Raw genomic sequence first — 21,241 nt, 5'->3', positions numbered from 1 at the left:
TGTGCACTTGAGAAGAATGTGAATTCTGTAGTTTTGGGGTGTAATTCTCTGTAGATATCTATTAAATCCATTTGATCTAGGATTTCATTTAGAGTCTCTGTTTCCTTGCTAATATTTTTGTCTAGAGGATCTATCCAGTGATGTCAGCGGGGTGTTGAAGTCCCCTGCTATGATTGTATTGCTATCAATTTCTCTTTTGAAGTCTTCCAGAAGATTTTGAATATATTTTGGTGCTTCTATATTGGGTGCATATATGTTTATCAAGGTTATGTCATCCTGTTGGTTATATCCTTTCAATATTATTTAGTGGCCTTCTTTGTCTCTAGTTATGGCCTTCATTTTCAAATCTATTTTATCAGATATGAATATTGCTACCCCAGCTTTATTTTTCTTTCTGTATGCTTAGAAGATATTTTTCCATCCCTTCACTTTCAACCTATGTGAATCTTTTGTTGTTAGGTGGGTCTCTTGTAAACAACATATAGATGAATCTTGCTTTTGTGTCCAGTCAGCTACTCTGTGTGTTTTTATTGGAGTATTCCATCCATTTACATTTAAAGTGATAATTGATATGTATTTATTTATTGCCATTTTTGTTTAGTGTGGTTCTATTTTTCTTCCTATTTCTTCTGCCTATTACAGCAGTTCTTTTAACATTTCTTGCAGTGCTGATTTGGTGCTAATATATTCCATTAGCCATTTTTTGTCTAGGAAGCTCTTTATTTGGCCTTCTATTTTGAATGATAGCCTTGCTGGGTAGAATAGTCTTGGATTCAGATCCTTGTTTTTCATAACCTTGATTACCTCATGCCATTCCCTTCTGTCCTGTAGTGTTTCTTGTGAGAAGTCAGCTGAGAGCCTTATGTGGTATTCTTTGTAGGTAACCTGTTGCTTATCTCTTGATACTTTTAGGGTTCTCTCTTTGTCTTTAATTTGTGGCGTTTTGATTACTATGTGTCTTGGTGTGTGCCGGTTTTGGTTCGTCTTACTTGGGGCTCTCTGTGCTTCTTGAACTTGAATGCCTTCCTACTTTACCAAATTAGGGAAGTTTTCTTTCATTATTTTATTGAATACATTTTCTAACACGTGCTCATTTTCTTCTTCTTCGGGGACTCCTATGATGTGAATATTATTACGTTTCCAGTTGTCCCACAGTTCTCTTAAGCTGTCTTCTTGTTTCTTAATTGTTTTTTCCTTTTAGTTTTCTGATTGGTTGATTTTTTCTACCCTATCTTCTAATTCACTGATCCTGTCCTCAGCTTCCTCTACTCTTCTATTCAGACTTTCAAATGTGTTCTTTATTTCTGATGTGATTCTTCATTTCTTCTTCGTGGTTTTTATTTTCCAACTGGTTGATTTTCTACATGTCTATGTCTTTACTCATGGTGCTCATATCCTTTCACATGCTGTTCAGCTTCCTCAAGATCATGGCTCTAAATTCTATGTCTGTTATCTTGCTTAACTGCACTTCATTTATCTCATCTTTGGTAGAGGTCTCTTGTTCTTTCATTTGGCTTTTGTTTCTGTTTTTCCCCATTTTGGCTATTTCAGTGGGCTTTGGAGCCTGCCAAATTTTCTCTGTGGGTGTTGGTATTCTGCTGATGTGGCTTCCTCTTCTGTGTTTGGATGAGCCAGGGAGAACCCACGTTAATCACCACTGTGATGTCTTACTTTCCTGGTTAGAGTTGCTAACCCAGGGATGGTACAATTATTCTCTAGCTTTTTGTTTGGAGGCTATCATTAGTGGTTACCTGAAGAGCCTTGACTTCTCAGTTGAATGAAAAACTCCCTTAGGTGCTCATGGTAAGGGATTTCCTGAAGGTGGAGCCGATGCTGGTTATTAATGGGCCTCAATTTGCATTTCAATGGCCTCCAGGTGGGGTTGAATCTCAGAGGGAGGTGCCACTGCCTCTCCCCAGAACCCTGGGAAGGAGTATGATGACCACAGTCCTGGGTGGTCACAACTCAGCAAAAGCTCTGAGCACCCTCCAAATCCCGAGTGTTTCCACACAGTTCCAGTCTATTCTGCCCTTCATCTGCTGGAGCCCAAGGTATGTGGCTGTGGCTATTTTAGCCTCTGTCCCTGCTCTGTGCTATGAAGCTGCTTGGGAGTTTAACTCGAGGGCACTGCTCACAGCTAAGTCCACTGCCGACCATGGGCTCCCAGCCCCCCTCTTGCGTCTCTGCAAGCCTACCAGGATTGAGTCATTGTCCCTGGTTATGTGGTCTTCCAGCAGCTTTTCTGTTGCTTTTTCCTGACAATTTGTCTTTATTTTCATTGTAATTGCAGTTTGGTCCTGGGAGATGGTCTGTGTAGCTTCCATTCACTTTGCTGGCATTTTTGAATATGCAAGACATTTTAAAAAGAAATAGAAGAAGATAAGAAAAAATAAAAGTGTATACCTTGAAAAATTAATATCATTAAAATGTCCATACTATCCAAAGCAATTTATGGATTTAATGCAATCCCCATCAAAATACCAATGACATATTTCACAGAGCTTCAAAAGTTCAGACAGAACCAAAAAAGACTCTGAATAGCCATGGCAATCTTGAAAAAGAAGGACAAAGTTGGAGGGATCACAACACCAAATATCAGGAATACTACAAAACTACTCTAATCAATACAATCTGGTACCGGCATAAGAACAGGCATATAAATCAATGGATCAGAACAGAGAACCCAGAAATTGACCCAAGGCAATATGCTCAATTAATATTTGACCATGGTGGCCAGAGCATACAGTGGAGTAAAGACAGCTTCTTTAATAAATGGTGTTGGGAAAATTGGACAGCTACATGCAAAAAAAAAGAAACTAGACCATCAACTTACACCCTACACAAGAATAAACTCAAAATGGATAAAAGACTTAAATGTGACTCATGAATCCATAAAAATCCTAGAAGAAAATACAGGTAACAAAATTTCAGACATCTTACGCAGCAGAATTTTCACTGATACATCACCTAAGGCAACAGAAACAAAGGAGAAAATGAACACATGCGACTACATCAAACTCAAAAGCTTCTTTCTGCACAGCAAAAGAAACAACCACCAAAATGGAAAGGCAACCCAGTATGGGAGAGCATAATTTCCAATGATATATTAGATAAGCGGTTAATTTTCAAAATATATAATGTACTCATACAACTCAACAAAAGGAAGACAAAGAACCCAATTAAACAGTGGGCAGAGGAACTAAATAGACACCTCTCCAAACAGAACATGCAAATGGCCAAGAGATATATGAAGAAATGCTGAACACTAATCATCAGAGAGATGCAAATTAAAACAACAATGAGGTATCACCTCACACCTGTCAAATGGCTGCCACCAACAAATCATCAAACCATAAGTGTTGGTGAGGGAGAGGAAAAAAGGGGACTCTAGTACACTGCTGGTGGGAATGCAGACTGGTACAGCCACTATGGAAAACAGTATCGTGTTTCCTCAAAAAAATTAAAAATTGAACTGCCATTTGACCCAGCAATCCCACTTCTAGAAATATTCCCAAGAAGCCTTAAACACCAATCAGAAAAAATATATGTACCCCTATGTTCATAGCAGCACTATTTACAATTGCTAAGTTCCAGAAACAACCCAAATGCCTATCAATAGATGAGTGTATAAAAAAGCTGTGGTACATATATACAATGGAATACTATGCAGCTGTAAGAAAGAAAGATCTCTTATTCTTTGAGAAGACATGGAGCGACCTGGAGATATCACGCTAAGTGAAATAAGCCAATCAGAGAAAGACAAATACCACATGATCTCACTTATTTGTGGAATATAACAAAAAAGATAGGCTGAAGAACAAAATATACCCAGAGTCATAGATCATAGTATGGATCAGACTGATGAACCTCAAAATAGGAGGGCAGGGGGATGAATGAGATGAACCAAAGAACTTTTATTCATGTATGCATAACCAGTGGACACAGACAACAGTGTAGGCTGGTGAGGGGAGTGAGGCGGTGGAATAGGGAGAAGGGTGTCAAGGGGGAAAGGAGAAACATCTGTAACAAAAATAAATTAATAAAAATTGGAAAAATTAACGATAATTGTATTGTAGTGCCTATTACACATGGAAAAGTAATAATTTCCACAGTAGCATGACAAAGGAGATGTGTGGGATTTGCAATGTATTTGAGTAAGATGATAGAGCAGACATAAAGTTAAATAAGGAGGAATATATACAGAGAACCAAAAATAATAAATAAGAAGAGTCATATAAAACTTTATAAATATATACATTTCTTTCTTCTCTTATCTTCTTCAGGGGCACACAATTATCCAAAAATAAATATCACAATTAAGTTTATATTATAGGTATACTCCGTACCCTAGACCCCATTTTCTGCAGTTTTATTTAGTGCATTTCAGTAATCCATGTTCAATCTCAATCCAAAAGTATCAAATGGAAAGTTCCAGATGAATAATTACTAAGGTTTAAACTAAGAACCATATTGTGGAGCATGATGAATCTCATGATGTCCCCCTCTGTCCAACCCAGGACATAAGTAATCCATTCATCCAGCATATACACTGAGTATGCAACCTGACCTTTAGTTACATATTAGCCTTCTCCATTTTTGCATAAATAAGCACTATCATGTTGTCCCAGTGCTTGTGTTGAAATAAACCTGATTTTACCTCATAATGGCCACATTGTTCAAGCATAGTGATGCTAGCAGTTTGGATATACCAAGAAGAATCCAAAACTTTTATCATAGATATACATGTATAGGAATCCTCATACTATATTTAGGGTTTATTATACTTCAGTTTCAGGCATCCATCCACTAGTGGGTCTTAGAATGTATCCCCTACAGATTAATTGGGCCTGCTGTGTAATAATAGCACAAAAAGAGAAAAGAGGTAATGCAGTTATATAGGAATAACATTTATAGATCTATCTAGAATATTTTTTCAGTGTCAATCTGAAGTAGAATCTAAAATTTACAGTGTTGTTAGTTACAAAACTCAATATATATATATATACACACACATATATGTATACTTAATTTTTTTCTTTATTGATTTTAGAGAGAGAGGAAGGTAGAGAGAGGGAGATATAGGAACACTGATGAGGGAGAACATTAACTGGCCACCTACTCCATGACCCTCATTGGGGATCAGGCCCACAAACTGGGCATATGACCTGACTGGGAATCAAACCGGCGACCTCTTGGTGCATGGGTTGACACTCAACCACTGAGCCACAACTCTGGGCTGAATATATATTCAAAAAATCCATTAAATTCTCTTTTAATATGGGGAAAATGTATGTTGTGCTATATATTTTGTAAAAATAGCTTTCCAAACTACAAGTAGGTAGATATTATGAAGGAAGAAAATTGTGATTCTTACTGTATTATCAGTTACTCCAACATTTCTCCCCTTAAATGCTATTCAGATTGCCTCCTGCTAATCTTACTGTACTTTGCGTACTTGATTCTTATCACTTGGTTTTTCTTACTTATGCTGGTTAGAGCAGGACCAGTGGAAGTAAGATATGTCCACTAATATTTCCCAGTTTTGTGTTGTTATAGCTCATGTATCTTTCCCAAAATTCTTCTAATCAATTAATGAACATTTGTTCTCCCTAATATAAGACATTAATTTGTTAATGATTCCTGAGTGGGTACTCTCACTGTAAAGAAGTCGGCGTGGTATGTTTGGGCTGGCAGAATCATAGTGCAAACTTTAATATATGTTCATGGGTGCAGCCATTTCTTCAAAGCAAGTGTTCTGCTGTACATTGTCAGGACCATGGGAGGTTTCTAACTGCACTCGCATGATCTACTAGAAATTGACTTTCACTCAATAAATTGTTGAACCATATGTCAACTTTATGTTACCTATCATATTTATCCCTTTTACAACACTAATTTCTCTTTAACTCCTTTTATACATTATTTATGTCACTAGACCAAGTTAATAATTATTAATTATGGCAAAAGCTTTGAATCATAGGAAAACTCAAGTGGAAATAAACCCAGATGGAATAATGCTACTCCTGCAAACTTAACCATTTCCTCCTTGCAAAATACAAGGTTTCCATCCAAAGATACCAAAAAAAAAATCTACCTTTATTAGTCAATAAATGTCCTTTTAGTCTCTTGGTCATGGATATCTACCTGATTTACAGTTACAGAAATTAAAGAATTAAAATTTTCCTGGATGAGTTAAAGTATTTCTGACTTATAGAAAGTTTCTGTGACTACACAGTCCATGGTTTGCTACTTGTCTTCTGGTAAAAGAACAAACACAAACAAAGAGTTGAGTTCTTCAAGAAGTACAGCACCCCCCCCCCCAAAAAAAAGCTTCTAATGTAATCTTGGAAGTAATCTTACTATCCTAAATTTTCTGGGATAATTTAATCTGCATAAAAATGAATCTTTTTGAAATAAAATCTCTTTAAGGAATTATGTGTCATAGCTACTAAAATGTGTATCAATTTTCTCATTTCCTAGATATGTGTTCTGGACAAATTGGTAACATCTCTAAACATCAACATAATATTGCTATATCCTTGCTACATCTGTTCCAATTTAAGGCTTTGTGATTTTACCATCTAAACATTTCATATAATGATTTTCTGTATAATCAAACACGCTAGTTACAACTACAGTGCACACACAATATGGAAACATATATATCCACAGGTAAAAGATTGGAATGAAAATGATCATATGATGTGTTTTGAAATCTGTTTGTTTATGTAGGAACTAACGTGGAAAGTTCAACAGACACAATTACACGTGGCATAATAAAGGGACTACTCCAGAACCAATCAATGGATTTTCCAGGTAAGGACAAGAAATTAAGAAATATAGTATTTCAGATATACTTATCCTCTTAGTACTTGAGTTAACTTTGGATCTTTAAGAACAAAAGTTCCTATAGTTTTCTATTACAAAGAGAAAAGTTTGAATATATATCCTCCATTAAGTAGTTAAACTCTTGACTTAAATACAGCCATACCTTGTAGATATTTTTGGCTTGATCCCAAAGCATTTCTACAGAGTGACTATGACAAAAAGCAAGTCACATGAAACTTCACCTCTGCTTATATTGCTATGGTGGTATGTTTCTACTACCATGGTGATATCCATGGACTCAGTCATTTCAGCAAAACAAGTCTTATAGTGTAAGATGTCTGCAACATGACAAGTTTTCTTTTCAGTTATAATAGTCATTGCAATATATTTTATCTCTTCTTTCCCAGAATAATTTACCCAGTATGTGATACATAGTCACCATTATAATTTTTGGTGTGTCATTGAAAAATGATGATTACACTATACTGAAGTTTATGTGTACATGCATATAAGTTCTGTGTTTTATCTTTTTCCTCCCCTCACCCCCCCACACCGCCTCTTCTGAGGGTTGTTAGTCTGTACCCTACTTCCACGTCTCTGGGTCTACCCTGTTCCTCAGACTGCTATGGTCATTATATTCCACAAATAAGTGAGATCATGTGATATTTGTTTTCTCTCCTTGGCTTGTTTCACATCGGATAATACTCTCCAGGTCCCTCCATGTCTTCTCAAAGGATAAGAGATCTTTCTATCTTATGGCTGCATCTCCACTATCCATATGTACTACAGCTTTTTTATCCATTTGTCTACTGATGGACACTTGGGCTATTTCCAGATCTTAGCTATTGTAAATAGTGCTCCTATGAACATGGAGGTACATATATTCTTCCCGATTGGTGTTTCAGGCTTCTTAGGGTATATTTCTAGAAGTGGGATCAAGTGACAATTCAATTTTTAACTTTCTGGAGTAACACCATAGTCCTTTCCATAGTGGCTTCACCAGTCTGCATTGCCACCAGCAGTGTACTACAGTCCCCTTTTCTCCATACCCTCGCCAACCCTTGTTTGATGATTTGTTGATGGCGACCGTTCTGACAGGTGTGAGGTGATACCTCATTGTTGTTTTAATTTGCATCTCACTGATGGTAAGTGATGTTGAGCACTTCTTCATATGTCTCTTAGCCATTTGTATACCCTGTTTGGAGAGGTATCTGTTCAGTTCCTCTACCCATTTTTTATTTAATTTTATTTTTTTTAATTAACTAATTTATTTATTTTTGTTACAGATGTTTCTCCTTTTTCACCCACTGATTTCTCCCTCCTCCTCCCTCCCCTCCATGTCCCCAGCTTTGTTGTCCATGTCCATTATCCGTGCATACATGCATATAAGTTCTGTGGTTTATCTCTACCCCCCACCCCCTCTTCTTGCGATTGTCAATCTATACCCCACTTCCACAGCTCTGGAACTACCCTGTTCCTCAGACCTCTGCCCATTTTTTAATTAGATTTTTTGTCTTTCTTTTGTTGAGTTGTATGAGTACTCTATATATTTTGAAAATTAACCCCTGATCTGATCTGTCATTGCCAATGATGCTCTCCCATACAGTGGGTTCCCTTACCATTTTGATGGTTGTTTCTTTTGCTGTGCAGAAGCTTTTGCGTTTCATGTAGTTTCATGTGTTTATTTTTTCCTTTCTTTCTGTTGTGTTAGGTGATATATCAGTGAAAATTCTGCTGTGTATGATGCCTGAAATTTCATTGCCTACATTTTCTTCTAGGGTTTTTATGGATTTATGAGTCATATTTAATTATTTTATGCATTTTGAGTTTATTCTTGTGTATGGTGTAAGTTGAAAGTCTAGTTATGTGGTTCTCAACATGGAGGTCATGACCCCTTTGGGGGATTAAATGACCCTTTTTTCAGGGATCACCTAAGACCATCGAAAAACAAGTATTTCCAATGGTCTTAGGAACCTAGACACTGCTCCTCTATCCATCTCCAGGGGGGTTTGCCCACATGCATATATGCCCACATACAACATAAAGAACTGTATTAAAGGGTTGCAGCATTAAAAAAGTTGAGAACCACTGGTCTAGTTTCATTTTTTTTGCATGTAGTTGTCCAGTTTTCTCACCATCATTTATTAAAGAGGCTCTCTATACTCCATTGTATGCTCTTGCCACCTTTGTAAAATATTAACTGACCATAATGTCCTGGGTCCATTTCTTGGTTCTCTACCCTGTTCCATTGATCTATATGCTTGTTCTTGTGCCAGTATAGGGCTGTTTTGATTACATTAGCTTTGTAGTATAACCTGATATCCAGTATTGTGATCCTATCTACTTTGTTCTTCTTTTTCAAGGTTCCTGAGGCTATTCAGAGGCTTTTTTGGTTTTATATGGACTTTTGAAGTGTTCTAGTTCTGTGAAATATGTTGTTGCTATTTTGATAAGGATTGCATTAAATCTATAAATTGCTTGGGGTAATACGGACATTTAAATGATGTAAATAATTCCAATCCATGAACAAGTTATGTGCTTCCACTTCTTTATATCTTCCTCTATTTTTTAAATTAATTAATTTATTTTTCTTACTGATGTTTCTCCTTTTCCCCTCACTGATTTTCCCCTCCCCACGCTGTCCCCACCTTTGTTGTCTATGTCCCTTGTTCATGCATACATACATATAAGTTCTGTGGTTTATCTCTCCCCCACAACTCCCTCTTCTGGGGATTGTCAGTGTGTACCCCACTTCCACGTCTCTGAAACTACCCCACTCCTCAGACTGTTATGTTCATTATATTCCAAAAATAAGTGAGATCATATGATACTTGTCTTTCTCTGCTTGGCTTGTTTCACTTAGGATGATACTTTCCAAGTCCCTACATGTCGACTCAAAAGCTAAGAGATCTTTCTTTCTTACAGCTGCATAGTGCTCCATTGTATATATGTACCACTGCTTTTCTATCCATTCATCTACTGATGGACATTTGAGCTGTTTCCAGATCTTAGCTATTATAAATACTGCTGCTACAAACATGGAGGTACATAAATTCTTTCAAATTGGTGTTTCAGGCTTCTTAGGGTATATTCCTAGAAGTGGGAACACTGGGTCAAAAGGCAGTTCAATTTTTAATTTTTTGAGGTACCACCATAATGTTTTCCATAGTGGCTGCACCAGTCTACATTCCCACCAGCAGTGTACTGGAGTCCCCTTTTCTCCACACTCTCGCCAACACTTGTTTAATGATTTGTTGATGGCACCCATTCTGACAGGTGTGAGGTGATATCTCATTGTTGTTTTCATTTGCATCTCTCTGATGAGTACTGATGTTGAGCATTTCTTCATATGTCTCTTGGTCATTTGTATGTCCTGTTTGGTGAGGTGTTTATTTAGCTTCTCAGCCCATTTTTTAATTGGGTTCAATGTCTCCCTTTTGTTGAATTCTATGAGCACTCTATATATAATGGAAATTAACCCTTCATCTGATATATCATTGGCAATTATGCTCTCCCATAGAGTGGGTTGCCTTTCCATTTTCATGAGTGTATCTTTTGCTGTGCAGAAGCATTTGAGTTTCATGTATTCGCATGTGTTCATTTTTTCCTTCGATTCTGTTGCCTTAGGTGATGTATCAGTGAAAATTATGCTGTGTATGATGTCTGAAATTTTGTTGCCTGAAATTTCTTCTAGGATTTGTATTGATTCATGAGTCACATTTAAGTTTTTATTCATTTTGAGTTTATTTTTGTGTATGGTGTAATTTGATGGTCTAGTTTCATTTTTTTTTTTTTTTTTTGCATGTAGCTGTCCAATTTTCCTAATACCATTTATTAAAGAGGCTGTCTTTACTCCACTGTATGCTCTTGCCACCTTTGTCAAATATTAATTGAGCATATTGCCTTGGGTCCATTTTTTGGTTCTCTGTTCTGTTCCACTGGTCTATATGCCTGTTCTTGTGCCAGTTCCAGGCTGTTTTGATTACAGTGGCTTTGTAGTATAACCTGAAATCTGGTAATGCGATCCCCCCTACGTTGTTCTTCTATTTCAAGATTGCTGTGGATATTCGAGGTCTTTTTTGGATCCATATGAACTTTTGAAGTATTTGTTCTAATTTTGAGAAGTATGTCGTTGGTATTTTGATGGGGATTGTATTGAATCTATAGATTGCTTTGGGTAATAGAGGCATTTTAATTATGTTAATTCTTCCAATCCATGAACAAGGTAGCTGCTTCCACGTTTTTATATCTTTCTCTATTTCTTTTTTCAATGACCTATAGTTTTCTTCAAATAGGTCCTTTATATCATTGGTTAAGTTTATACCTAGTTATCTTAATTTTTTGCCGCGATGGTAAATGGGATTGTTTTTTCAGTTACTCTTTCTGTGAGTTCATCATTGGTGTATAAGAATGCCATTGATTTCTTGACTTATATTTGTATCCTGCTACTTTGTCAAATTCATTTATTAAGTCTAGTAAATTTTTTAAGCAGTCTTTGGGGTTTACTATGTATAGTATCATGTCATCTGCGAAAAATGACTGTTTCACTTTATCCTTTCCAATTTGGATCCCTTTTATTTTTACTTCCAGTTTGATTGCTGTGGCTGAGACTTCCAGTACTATGTTAAATAAGACTGGCAAAAGTATGCAACCCTATCTTGTTCTTGTTATTAAGGAAAATGCTTTTAGTTTTTTTTCATTGAGAATGATGTTGGCTGTAGATCTTTCATATGTGGCCTTATATTGAGACATGATCCCTCTATTCCCGGATTGCTGAGCATTTTTATCATATATGCATGCTGGATTTTGTCAAAAGCTTTTTAAGCATCTATTGATATGATCATATGATTTTTATCTTTCATTTTGTTTATGTGGTGTATCACATTTATTGAATTGTGAATATTGTACCATCGTTGCATCCCTGGGATGAATCCCACTTGGTCATGGTGAATAATTTTTTGGATGTATTGCTGAATTTGATTTGCTAGTATTTTGTTCAGGATTTTGGCATCTGTGTTCATCAAGGATATTGATCTGTAGCTTTCTTTCTTTGTATTGTCTTTTTCTGGTTTTAGAATTAGAATTATCCTAGCCTCATAAAACAGGTTGGAAGCCTTTCTTCTTCTTGAATTTTTTGAAATAGTTTGTACAAAATAGGTATTAGTTCTTTGAATGTTTGATAAAATTCCCCATGAAGCCGTGCATGTTGAGGTAGGCCTGTAGTGCTATGAAATTCCCTTCAGAACTGATTTTGATGCATCCCATAGATTTTGTTTTGTTGAGTGTTCATTTTCACTGGTTTCTCAGAAGTTTTAAATTCCTTCCTCTATCTCTATATAACCCATTCATTGTTCAATAACATGCTATTTAGTCTTAATGTTTTCAAATGTCTTTGCCTGTTCTTTTTGCAATTGATTTCTAGTTTCATGCCATCATGATCTGAGAAGATGCGCAATATGATTTCAATTTTCTTGAAATTATAGAAGTTTAATTTGTGTCCTAACTTGTGGTCTATCTTTGAGAATGTCACATATGCACTTGAGAAGAATGCAAATTCTGTAGTTTGGGGGTGTAATTCTCTGTAGATATCTATTAAATCCATTTGCTCTAGTGCTTCATTTAGAGTCTCTGTTTTCATGCTAACTTTTGTCTAGAGGATCTATCCAGTAATGTCAATGGGGTGTTCAAGTCCGCTGCTATTATTGCATTGCTATTGCTATTTCCTTTGAAGTCTTCCAGAAGATTTTAAATATATTGTTGTGCCCCTATATTGCGTGCATATATGTTTATCAAAGTTACATCTGCCTGTTGGATAGATCCTTTCAGTATTATGTAGTGGCCTTCTTTGTCTCTAGTTATGGCCTTTATTTTGGAATCGACTTTATCAAATATGAGTATTGCTACCCCAGCTTTTTTTTGCTTTCTGTTTGCTTGAAAGATGTTGTTTCATCTCTTCACTTTCAACCAATGTGAGTTTTTTTTTTTAATTTTTTATTTATTTTTTTGTTAAAAATATTTCACCTTTTTTACCCCATTGGCACCCCCTCCCCAACCCACCCCTGCCCCGTCCCTGGCTTAGTTGTCCATGCCCATTGGTCATGCATACATGCATATAAGTTCTGTGGTTTATCTCTTCCAACCCCCCACACACACACACCCTCTTCTGAGGTATGTCAGTCTGTGCACTACTTCCATGTTGCTAGATCTACCTTATTCCTCAGACTGTTATATTCTTTATATTCCATATATAAGTGAGATCATGTGGTATTTCTCCTTTTCTGCTTGGCGCATTTCACCTAGGATAATACTTTCCAGCTCCCTCCATGTCATCTCAAAGGATAAGAGATCTTTCTTTCTTACCGCTGCAAAGTACTCCATTGTGTATATGTACCACAGCTTTTTTATCCATTCGTCTACTGATGGACACTTGGGCTATTTCCAGATCTTAGCTACTGTAAATAGTGCTGCTACAAACATGGGGGTACATGTATTCTTTCTGGTTGCTGTTTCAGGCTTCTTAGGATATATTCCTAGAAGTGGGATCACTGGGTCATATGGAAGTTAAATTTTTAATTTTTTGAGGTAACACCATATTGTTTTCCATAGTGGCTGTACCAATCTGCATTCCCACCAGCAGTGTACTAGCGTCCCCTTTTCTCCACACCCTCGCCAACACTTGTTGTTTGATGATGTATTGATGGCGGCAATTCTGACAGGTGTGAGGTGATACCTAATTGTTGTTTTAATTTGCATCTCTCTGATGATTAGTGATGTTGAGCATTTCTTCATATGTCTCTTGGCCATTTGTATGTCCTGTTTGCAGAGGTGTGTATTCAGCTCCTCTGCCCATTTTTGAATTGGGTTCTTTGTCTTCCTTTTGTTGAGTTGCACGAGCACTCTATACATATTGGAAGTTAACCCCTTATCTGATGTATCATTGGCAATGATGTTCTCCCATACAGTGGGTTGCCTTTCCATTTTGATGATTGTATCTTTTGCAGTGCAGAAACTTTTGAGTTTGATGTAGTCCCATGTGATCATTTTTTCCTTTGTTTCTGTTGCCTTAGGTGATGTATCAGTGAAAATTCTGCTGTGTATGATGTCCGAAATTTTGTTGCCTACATTTTCTTCTAGAATTTTTATAGATTCAAGGGTCACATTTAAGTATTTTATCCATTTTGAGTTTATTTTTGTGTATGGTGTAAGTTGATGGTCTAGTTTCATTTTTTTGCATGTAGCTGTCCAATTTTCCCAATACCATTTATTAAAGAGGCTGTCTTTACTCCATTGTATGCTCTTGCCACCTTTGTCAAATATTAATTCAGCATATTGCCTTGGGTCCATTTCTGGGTTTTCAGTTCTGTTCCACTGGTCTTGCACCAGTGCCAGGCGGTTTTGGTTACCGTCGCTTTGTAGTATAATCTGATATCTGGTATTGTGATCCCACCTACTTTGTCCTTCTTTTCAAGATTGCTGTGGCTATTCGGGGTCTTTTTTGGTTCCATATGAACTTTTGAAGTATTTGTTCTAGTTCTATGAAATATGTCATTGGTATTTTGATGGGGATTGCATTGAATCTGTAGATTGCTTTGGGTAGTATGGACATTTTAATGATGTTAATTCTTCCAAACCATGAACAGGGTATGTGCTTCCACTTTTTTATATCTTCTTCTATTTCTTTTTTCAATGACCTGTAGTTTTCTAGAAATAGGTCCTTTACTTCTTTGGTTAAGTTTATTCCTAGGTAACTTAATTTTTTTGGCGTGATGGTAAATGGGATTGTTTTTTCAGTTTCTCTTTCTGTGAGTTCATCATTGGTGTACAAGAATGCTGTCGATTTCTTGATGTTAATTTTGTATCCTGCTACTTTGCCAAATTCATTTATTAAGTCTAGTAGATTTTTGATGGAGTCTTTAGGGTTTTCTATGTACAATATCATGTCATCTGCAAATAATGACAGTTTCACTTCCTCCTTTCCAATTTGGATCCCTTGTATTTTTTCTTCCTGATGGATTGCTGTGGCTAAGACTTCCAGTACAATGTTAAATAAGAGTTGTGAAAGTGGACACCCCTGTCTTGTTCCTGTTCTTAATGGAAATGTTTTTAGTTTCTGTCCATTAAGTATGATGTTGGCTGTAGGTCTTTCATATATGGTCTTTATTATGTTGTGATATGATCCCTGTATTCCCACATTACTGAGCGTTTTTATCAGAAACGGATGCTGGATTTTGTTGAATGCTTTTTCAGCATCTATTGATATGATCATGTGGTTTTTATTCCTCATCTAATTAGTGTGCTGTATCACATTTATTGATTTTGGAATATTGTACCAGCCTTGCATCCCTGGAATGAATCCCACTTGGTCATGGTGAAAAATTGTTTTGATGTATTTCTGGATCTGATTTGCTAATATTTTGTTCAGGATTTTTGCGTCTATGTTCATCAGGGGTATTGGCCTATAGTTTTCTTTCTTCGTACTGTCTTTTTCTGGTTTTGGAATTAGAATTATGCTGGCCTCATAGAACGTGTTTAGAAGTCTTCCTTCTTCTTGAATTTTTTGAAATATTTTGAGGAGAATGGGTGTTTGTTCTTTTTTGAATATTTGGTAAAACTCCCCAGTGAAGCCATCTGGGCCTGGGCTTTTGTTTGCTGGAAGAGTCTTCATTACCTCTTCAATTTCCTTAGTTGTTATTGGTCTGTTCAAGTTTTCTATCTCTTCTGGGTCCAGTTTTGGGAGTCTGTGTTTCTAGAAATTTGTCCATTTCGCTTAGATTGTCGAATTGTTGCCATATGGTTGTTCATAGTAGTTTTTAACAATCTTTTGTATTTCCGTGGTGTTGGCTGTTACTTCTCCCCTTTCATTTCTGATTTTGTGTATTTGGGTTCTCTCTCTTTGTTTCTTGGTGAGTCTAGCTAAGGGTCCATCAATCTTGTTTATCTTGTCAAAAAAACAGCTGGTTGTTTCATTGATCCTTTGAATTGTTTTTTTTTTTGGTCTCTATGTCATTTATTTCTGCTCTGATCTTTACTATTTCCTTCCATCTACTTGCTGTGGGGATTTCCTTTTGTTTGCTTTCTAATTCTTTAAGTTGTGAGTTTAGACAGTCAATTAGAAATTCTTCTTGTTTTTTTGAGGTAGGCCTGTAGTGCTATGACCTTCCCTTTCTGAACTGCTTTCACTGCATCCCATAGATTTTGTGTTGTTGTGTGTTCACTTTCATTGGTTTCCAGGAAGTTTTTAATTTCTTCCTTGATCTCCTCGGTGACACATCCATTGTTTAAAAACATGCTATTTAGCCTCCATGTGTTGAAATGTCTTTGCATGGTCTTGTTGCAATTGATTTCTAGTTTCATGTCATTATGATCTGAGAAGACACTTGATATGACTTCAGTCTTCTTGAACTTGTAGAGATTTAGTTTGTGTCCTATCATGTGGTCTCTCTTTGACAATGTCCCATGTGCACTTGAGAAGAATGTGAATTCTGTAGTTTTGGGGTGTAATTCTCTGTAGATATCTATTAAATCCATTTGGTCTAGTGCTTCATTTAGAGTCTCTGTTTCCTTGCTAATTTTTTGCCTAGAAGATCTATCCAGTGCTGTCAACGGGGTGTTGAAGTCCCATGCTATGATTGTATTGTTGGCGATTTCTCCTTGGAAGTCCTCCAGAAGATTTTTAATATATTTTGGTGCTCCTGTATTGGGTGCATATATGGTTATCAAGGTTATATCTTCCTGTTGGATAGATCCTTTCAATATTATGTAGTGGCCGTCTTTGTCTCTAGTTATGGTCTTCATTTTGAAATCTATTTTATCACATATGAGAATTGCTACCCCAGCTTTTTTTTGCTTTCCATTTGTTGGGAAAATTTTTTTCCATCCCTTCACTTTCAACCTATGTGAGTCTTTTGTTGTGAGGTGGGTCTCTTGTAAACAACATATAGATGAGTCATGCTTTCTTATCCAATCAGCTACTCTGTGTCTTTTTATGGGAGCATTCAATCCATTTACATTTAAGGTGATTATTGATATGTACTTATTTATTGCCATTTTTGTTTAGTGTGGTTCTATTTTCCTTCCCATTTCTACTGCTAGTCCTTTTAATATTTCTTGCAGTGCTGGTTTGGTGCTAATGTCTTCCCTTAGCCTTTTTTTTTTTGTCTGGGAAGCTCTTTATTTGACCTTCTATTTTGAATGATAGCCTTGCTGGGTAGAGTAGTCTTGGATTCCGATTCTTGTTTTTCATGACTTTGATTACTTCCTGCCATTCCCTTCTGGCCTGTAGTGTTTCTTGTGAGAAGTCAGCTGAGAGCCTTATAGGGTTTCCTTTGTAGGTAACCTGTTGCTTATCTCTTGCTGCTTTTAGGATTCTCTCTTTGTCTTTAATTTGTGGCATTTTAATTGCTATGTGTCTTGGTGTGGGCCTGTTTGGGTTCTTCTTACTTGGGACTCTCTGTGCTTCTTGAACTTGAATGCCTCTTCCTTCACCAAATTAGGGAAGTTTTCTGTCACTATTTTTTTGAATATATTATCTATCCCTTGCTCATTTTCTTCTTCTTCGGGGACTCCTATGATGCGAATATTATTACGTTTCCTGTTGTTCCACAGATCTCTTAAGCTGTCTTCCTGCCTTTTAATAGTTTTTTCCTTTCATTTTTCTGATTGGTTGATTTTTTTCTACCCTGTCTTCTAATTCAGTGATCTGGTCCTCAACTTCCTCTACTCTTCTTTTTAAACCTTCCAATGTGTTTTTCATTTCTGATATGTCATTTTTTATCTCTTCTTGTTGGTTTTTAATTTCCAGTTGGCTTATTTTCAGTGTCTCTATGTCTTTACTCATGCTGTTCAGCTTCCTCAAGATCATGGCTCTGAATTCTAGCTCTGTTAAGGTGCCTAATTGATCCACATTGATCTCATCTTCGGTGGAGGTCTCTTGCTCTTTCATTTGGCTTCTGTTTCGGTGTTTCACCATTTTGGCTATCACTGTGGACTTTGGAGCCTGTCAAGTTCTCCCTGTGGGTGTTGGTGTTCTGCTGTTTGTGGCTCCCTCTCCTGTGTTTAGATGAGCGAGGGAGGATCCACGTTAAATACCACTGTCAAGTCTTACTTTCCTGGTGAAAGTTGCTAGCCCAGGAAAGGTACTGTTATCCTCTAGTTTTTTGCCTTGAGGCTAGCAGTCTAGGTTACTTGATGAGTTTTGGGTTGTCAGTTGATTGATAAACTCCCTCAGGTGCTCAGTACAAGGGCATTTCAGGAGGGTGGGGCAGATGCTGGTTGTTAATGAGCCTCAATTAGCACTTCAATGGCCCACAGGGTGGGGTTGAATCTCCGAGGGAGGGGCTGATGCCTCTCCTCAGAGCCCTGGGAAGGAGCAATATGACCACCATCCTGCATGGCTGCACTCAGCAAAAGCTCTGAGCACCCTGCAAACCCCGAGTGTCCCGACACAGTTCCAGTCCAGTCTGCCCTTCCTCTGCCGGCGCCCAACGTGAGTGGCTGTGGCTGTGGCTGTTTTAGCCTCTTTCCCAGCTCTGCTCTGTGGAGCCACCTGGGAGTGTAACCCGAGGGCGCTGCTCCCAGCTGAGGCCGCTGCCGAGCTGCTGACCGTGGGCTCCCAGCCCCCATCTCACGCCTTCACAAGCATACCGGGATGGAGTCAGTGTCCCTCGTTGTATGGTCCTCGCAAGCTGCTTTTCTGTTGCTTTTTCCCGTCAATTTGTCTGTGTTATAGTTGTAATTCCAGTTTGGTTCTGGGAGACGGTCTGTGTAGCTTCCGTTCACTCCGCCGCCATTTTTCTGGTCCTATCCCTCTTCTTTAAATTGGTTTTATTCTTGGGTGTATAGAACTTCCCCCTGTGGGGCAGGATTCCACTCTGAATTCACAGAAGGAATGTGAAGTGGTGACTTAACGTAGACACACGCACCCAATTTCAGGTTACCTGGTCCTCACTCCCGGGCACCCCTCAGACTGCGGTCCGCATGGTGCCCCTTGCTGCTGAGGATGGCTGAACACGGGTGAAGAACCCAGGGCCTTCCTTCATGGGCTGCCTCCTGGGTGCTCCTGGCCCCAGGGCTCCCACGGCAAGTTCGAGAACAGGTTTGTGTGCAGAGTCATCCCGGCAAAGCAGTTTCTCTATGTGAGTCTTTTGTTGTGAGGTGGGTCTCTTGTAAAGCACATATATGTGAGTCAAGTTTTCTTATCCAATCAGCTGCTCTGTGTCTTTTTATTGGAGCATTCAGTCCATTTCCATTTAAGGTGATTATTGATATGTATTTATTTATTGCCATTTTTCTTAGTGTGGTTCTATATTTCTTCCTATTTCTCTTGCCAATTACAGCAGTCTTTTTAACATTTTTTGCAGTACTGGTTTGGTGCTAATGTATTCCCTTAGCCTTTTTTTTTCTTCTAGGTCTGGGATGCTTTTTATTTGATCTTCTGTTTTAAATGATAGCCTCGCTTGGTAGAATAGTCTTGGATTCAGATCCTTGTTTTTCATTACCTTGATTACCTCATGCCTTTCCCTTCCTGCCTGTAGGGTTTCTGTTGAGAAGTCAGCTGAGAGCCTTATGGGGGTTCCTTTGTAAGTAACCTGTTGCTTATCTCTTGCTGCCTTTAGGATTCTCTCTTTGTCTTCAAGTTTTGGCATTTTCATTACTATGTGTCTTGGTGTGAGCCTATTGGGTTCTTCTTACTTGGAGCTCTCTGTACTTCTTGAACTTGAATGCATTCTTTCTTTACTAAATTAAGAATGTTTTCTGTCACCATTTTTTCAAATATATTCTCTAACCCGTGTTCATTTTCTTCCTCTTCAGCGACTCCTATGATGTGAATATTATTATGTTTCCAGTTGTGCCACATTTCTCATAAGCTGGCTTCCTGATTTTTAATTATTTTTTCCTTTTGGTTTTCTGATTGGTTGATTTTTTTTTTACTTTGTCTTCTAAGTCACTGATCTGGTCCTCAGCTTCCTCTACTTTGCAGTTTAGACCTTCTAATGTGTTCTTTATTTCTGATATGTCATTCTTCATTTCTTCTTGGTGGTTTTTAATTTCTAACTGGTTTATTTTCTACATTTCTATGTCTTTACTCATGGTGCTCATGTTTTTACACATGCTGTTGAGCTTCAAGATCATGGCTCTGAATTCTAGTTTTGTTAACTTGCTTAACTGAAGCTCATTTATCTCATCTTTCATAGAGGTTTCTTGTTATTTTATTTGTCATTTGTTTTTTTCTTTCACCATTTTGGCTGTCTCAGTGGGTTTTGGAGCCTGCCAAATTTTCCCTGTGGGTGTAGGTGTTCTGCTGTTTGTGGCACCCTCTACTGGGTTTGGATGAGTGTGGTGGTACCCATTTTAAACACCACTGTCAAGTCTTACCTTCCTGGGCAGAGTTGAAAGCTCAGGAATGGTTCAGTTATTATCTAGGTTTTGCCTGGAGGCAATTATTCACAGCTACTTGAAAAGCTTTGGCTTCTCAGTTGAATCAAAACTCCCTCAGGTATTCAGAGTAAGGGAATTTCCGGAGGCTAGGGCACATGCTGATTGTTAATGAGTCTCAATTTGCATTTCAATGGCCAATGGGTGAGGTTGAAACTCTGAGGGAGAGCCCATTGCCTCTCCCCAGAGCCCTGGGAAGAAGTAAGATGACCACTGTCCCGTGTCACTGTTTTGTTATTAATATAAGCTTTCTTGGATGATTTAAATTTTCAACAGGATTTGTATGTTATGAGAAAAGACCCAGTTAATAATTTATGAGACATCAGTTTTGGATTGAATTTTGGCATTAGCTGGACATGTCACCCTGATCAAATCACTGAACACGTATAATCCTCAGTACAATAAAGCTTATGTGATCACTAATGGCTCTAATGATTCTAAAGTGTGTATTTCTGAAACACAGATATTTTATTGTAATTCTTATTCTGTGACAAAATGCTAAATTGAAGAGTACTAATCACAAACACACATTTGCATAGCAACAAACATACACATCAACACACATATGTTAATATTTTCAGTACAAAACTTATTTAGAACTGCTTATTTCAATAGATACTGATACTGAATACTTACCAACTGCTTTTGGAAGAGGTATAATAAAAGAGGAAGTCAAGAAAAAATCAAAGAGTCACTCTGGTAAGAACAATAAAATTGTTAGTCTAGTTAATATTTATCTTCTCAGAAATTTATTTAAGTTTGTACGTGCAATGACCAGAGAACCTATATTCTATTATTACACAATAAAACATTCTTATATATTCTTCCTATAATCAATTGAACTCTACCTTCAATGGAATATTAGCAACATAATATATGATTTAATATGCACACCCAAGCTCAATGTAATCTAAGTAGAGTAATTACACCGAATTGCACAACCAAACCTATCATGGTAAAAGTTATAAAGGCCAAAAAA

At 37.4% G+C, this 21,241-nt stretch overlaps 1 protein-coding gene across 1 annotated transcript in view; it reads left to right on the top strand.

Moving 5' to 3' along the window:
* The first annotated feature begins 6,737 nt into the window (after window positions 1-6,737).
* The window catches only part of LOC118616897 (coiled-coil domain-containing protein 7-like), a 172,591-nt gene continuing 158,087 nt past the window's right edge, over window positions 6,738-21,241 (top strand). The window contains exon 1 of the mRNA XM_036242454.1: window positions 6,738-6,816. Coding sequence (XP_036098347.1) covers window positions 6,804-6,816 — 13 coding nt within the window. The 5' untranslated portion in view covers window positions 6,738-6,803. The remainder of the gene's footprint in view (window positions 6,817-21,241) is intronic.

This window comes from Molossus molossus, unplaced genomic scaffold, assembly GCF_014108415.1.
Source record: "Molossus molossus isolate mMolMol1 unplaced genomic scaffold, mMolMol1.p scaffold_m16_p_1, whole genome shotgun sequence".
Lineage (NCBI taxonomy): Eukaryota > Metazoa > Chordata > Mammalia > Chiroptera > Molossidae > Molossus > Molossus molossus.
Note: the sequence above shows the minus strand (reverse complement) of the source record. Positions and strands in the feature narration are given on the sequence as shown.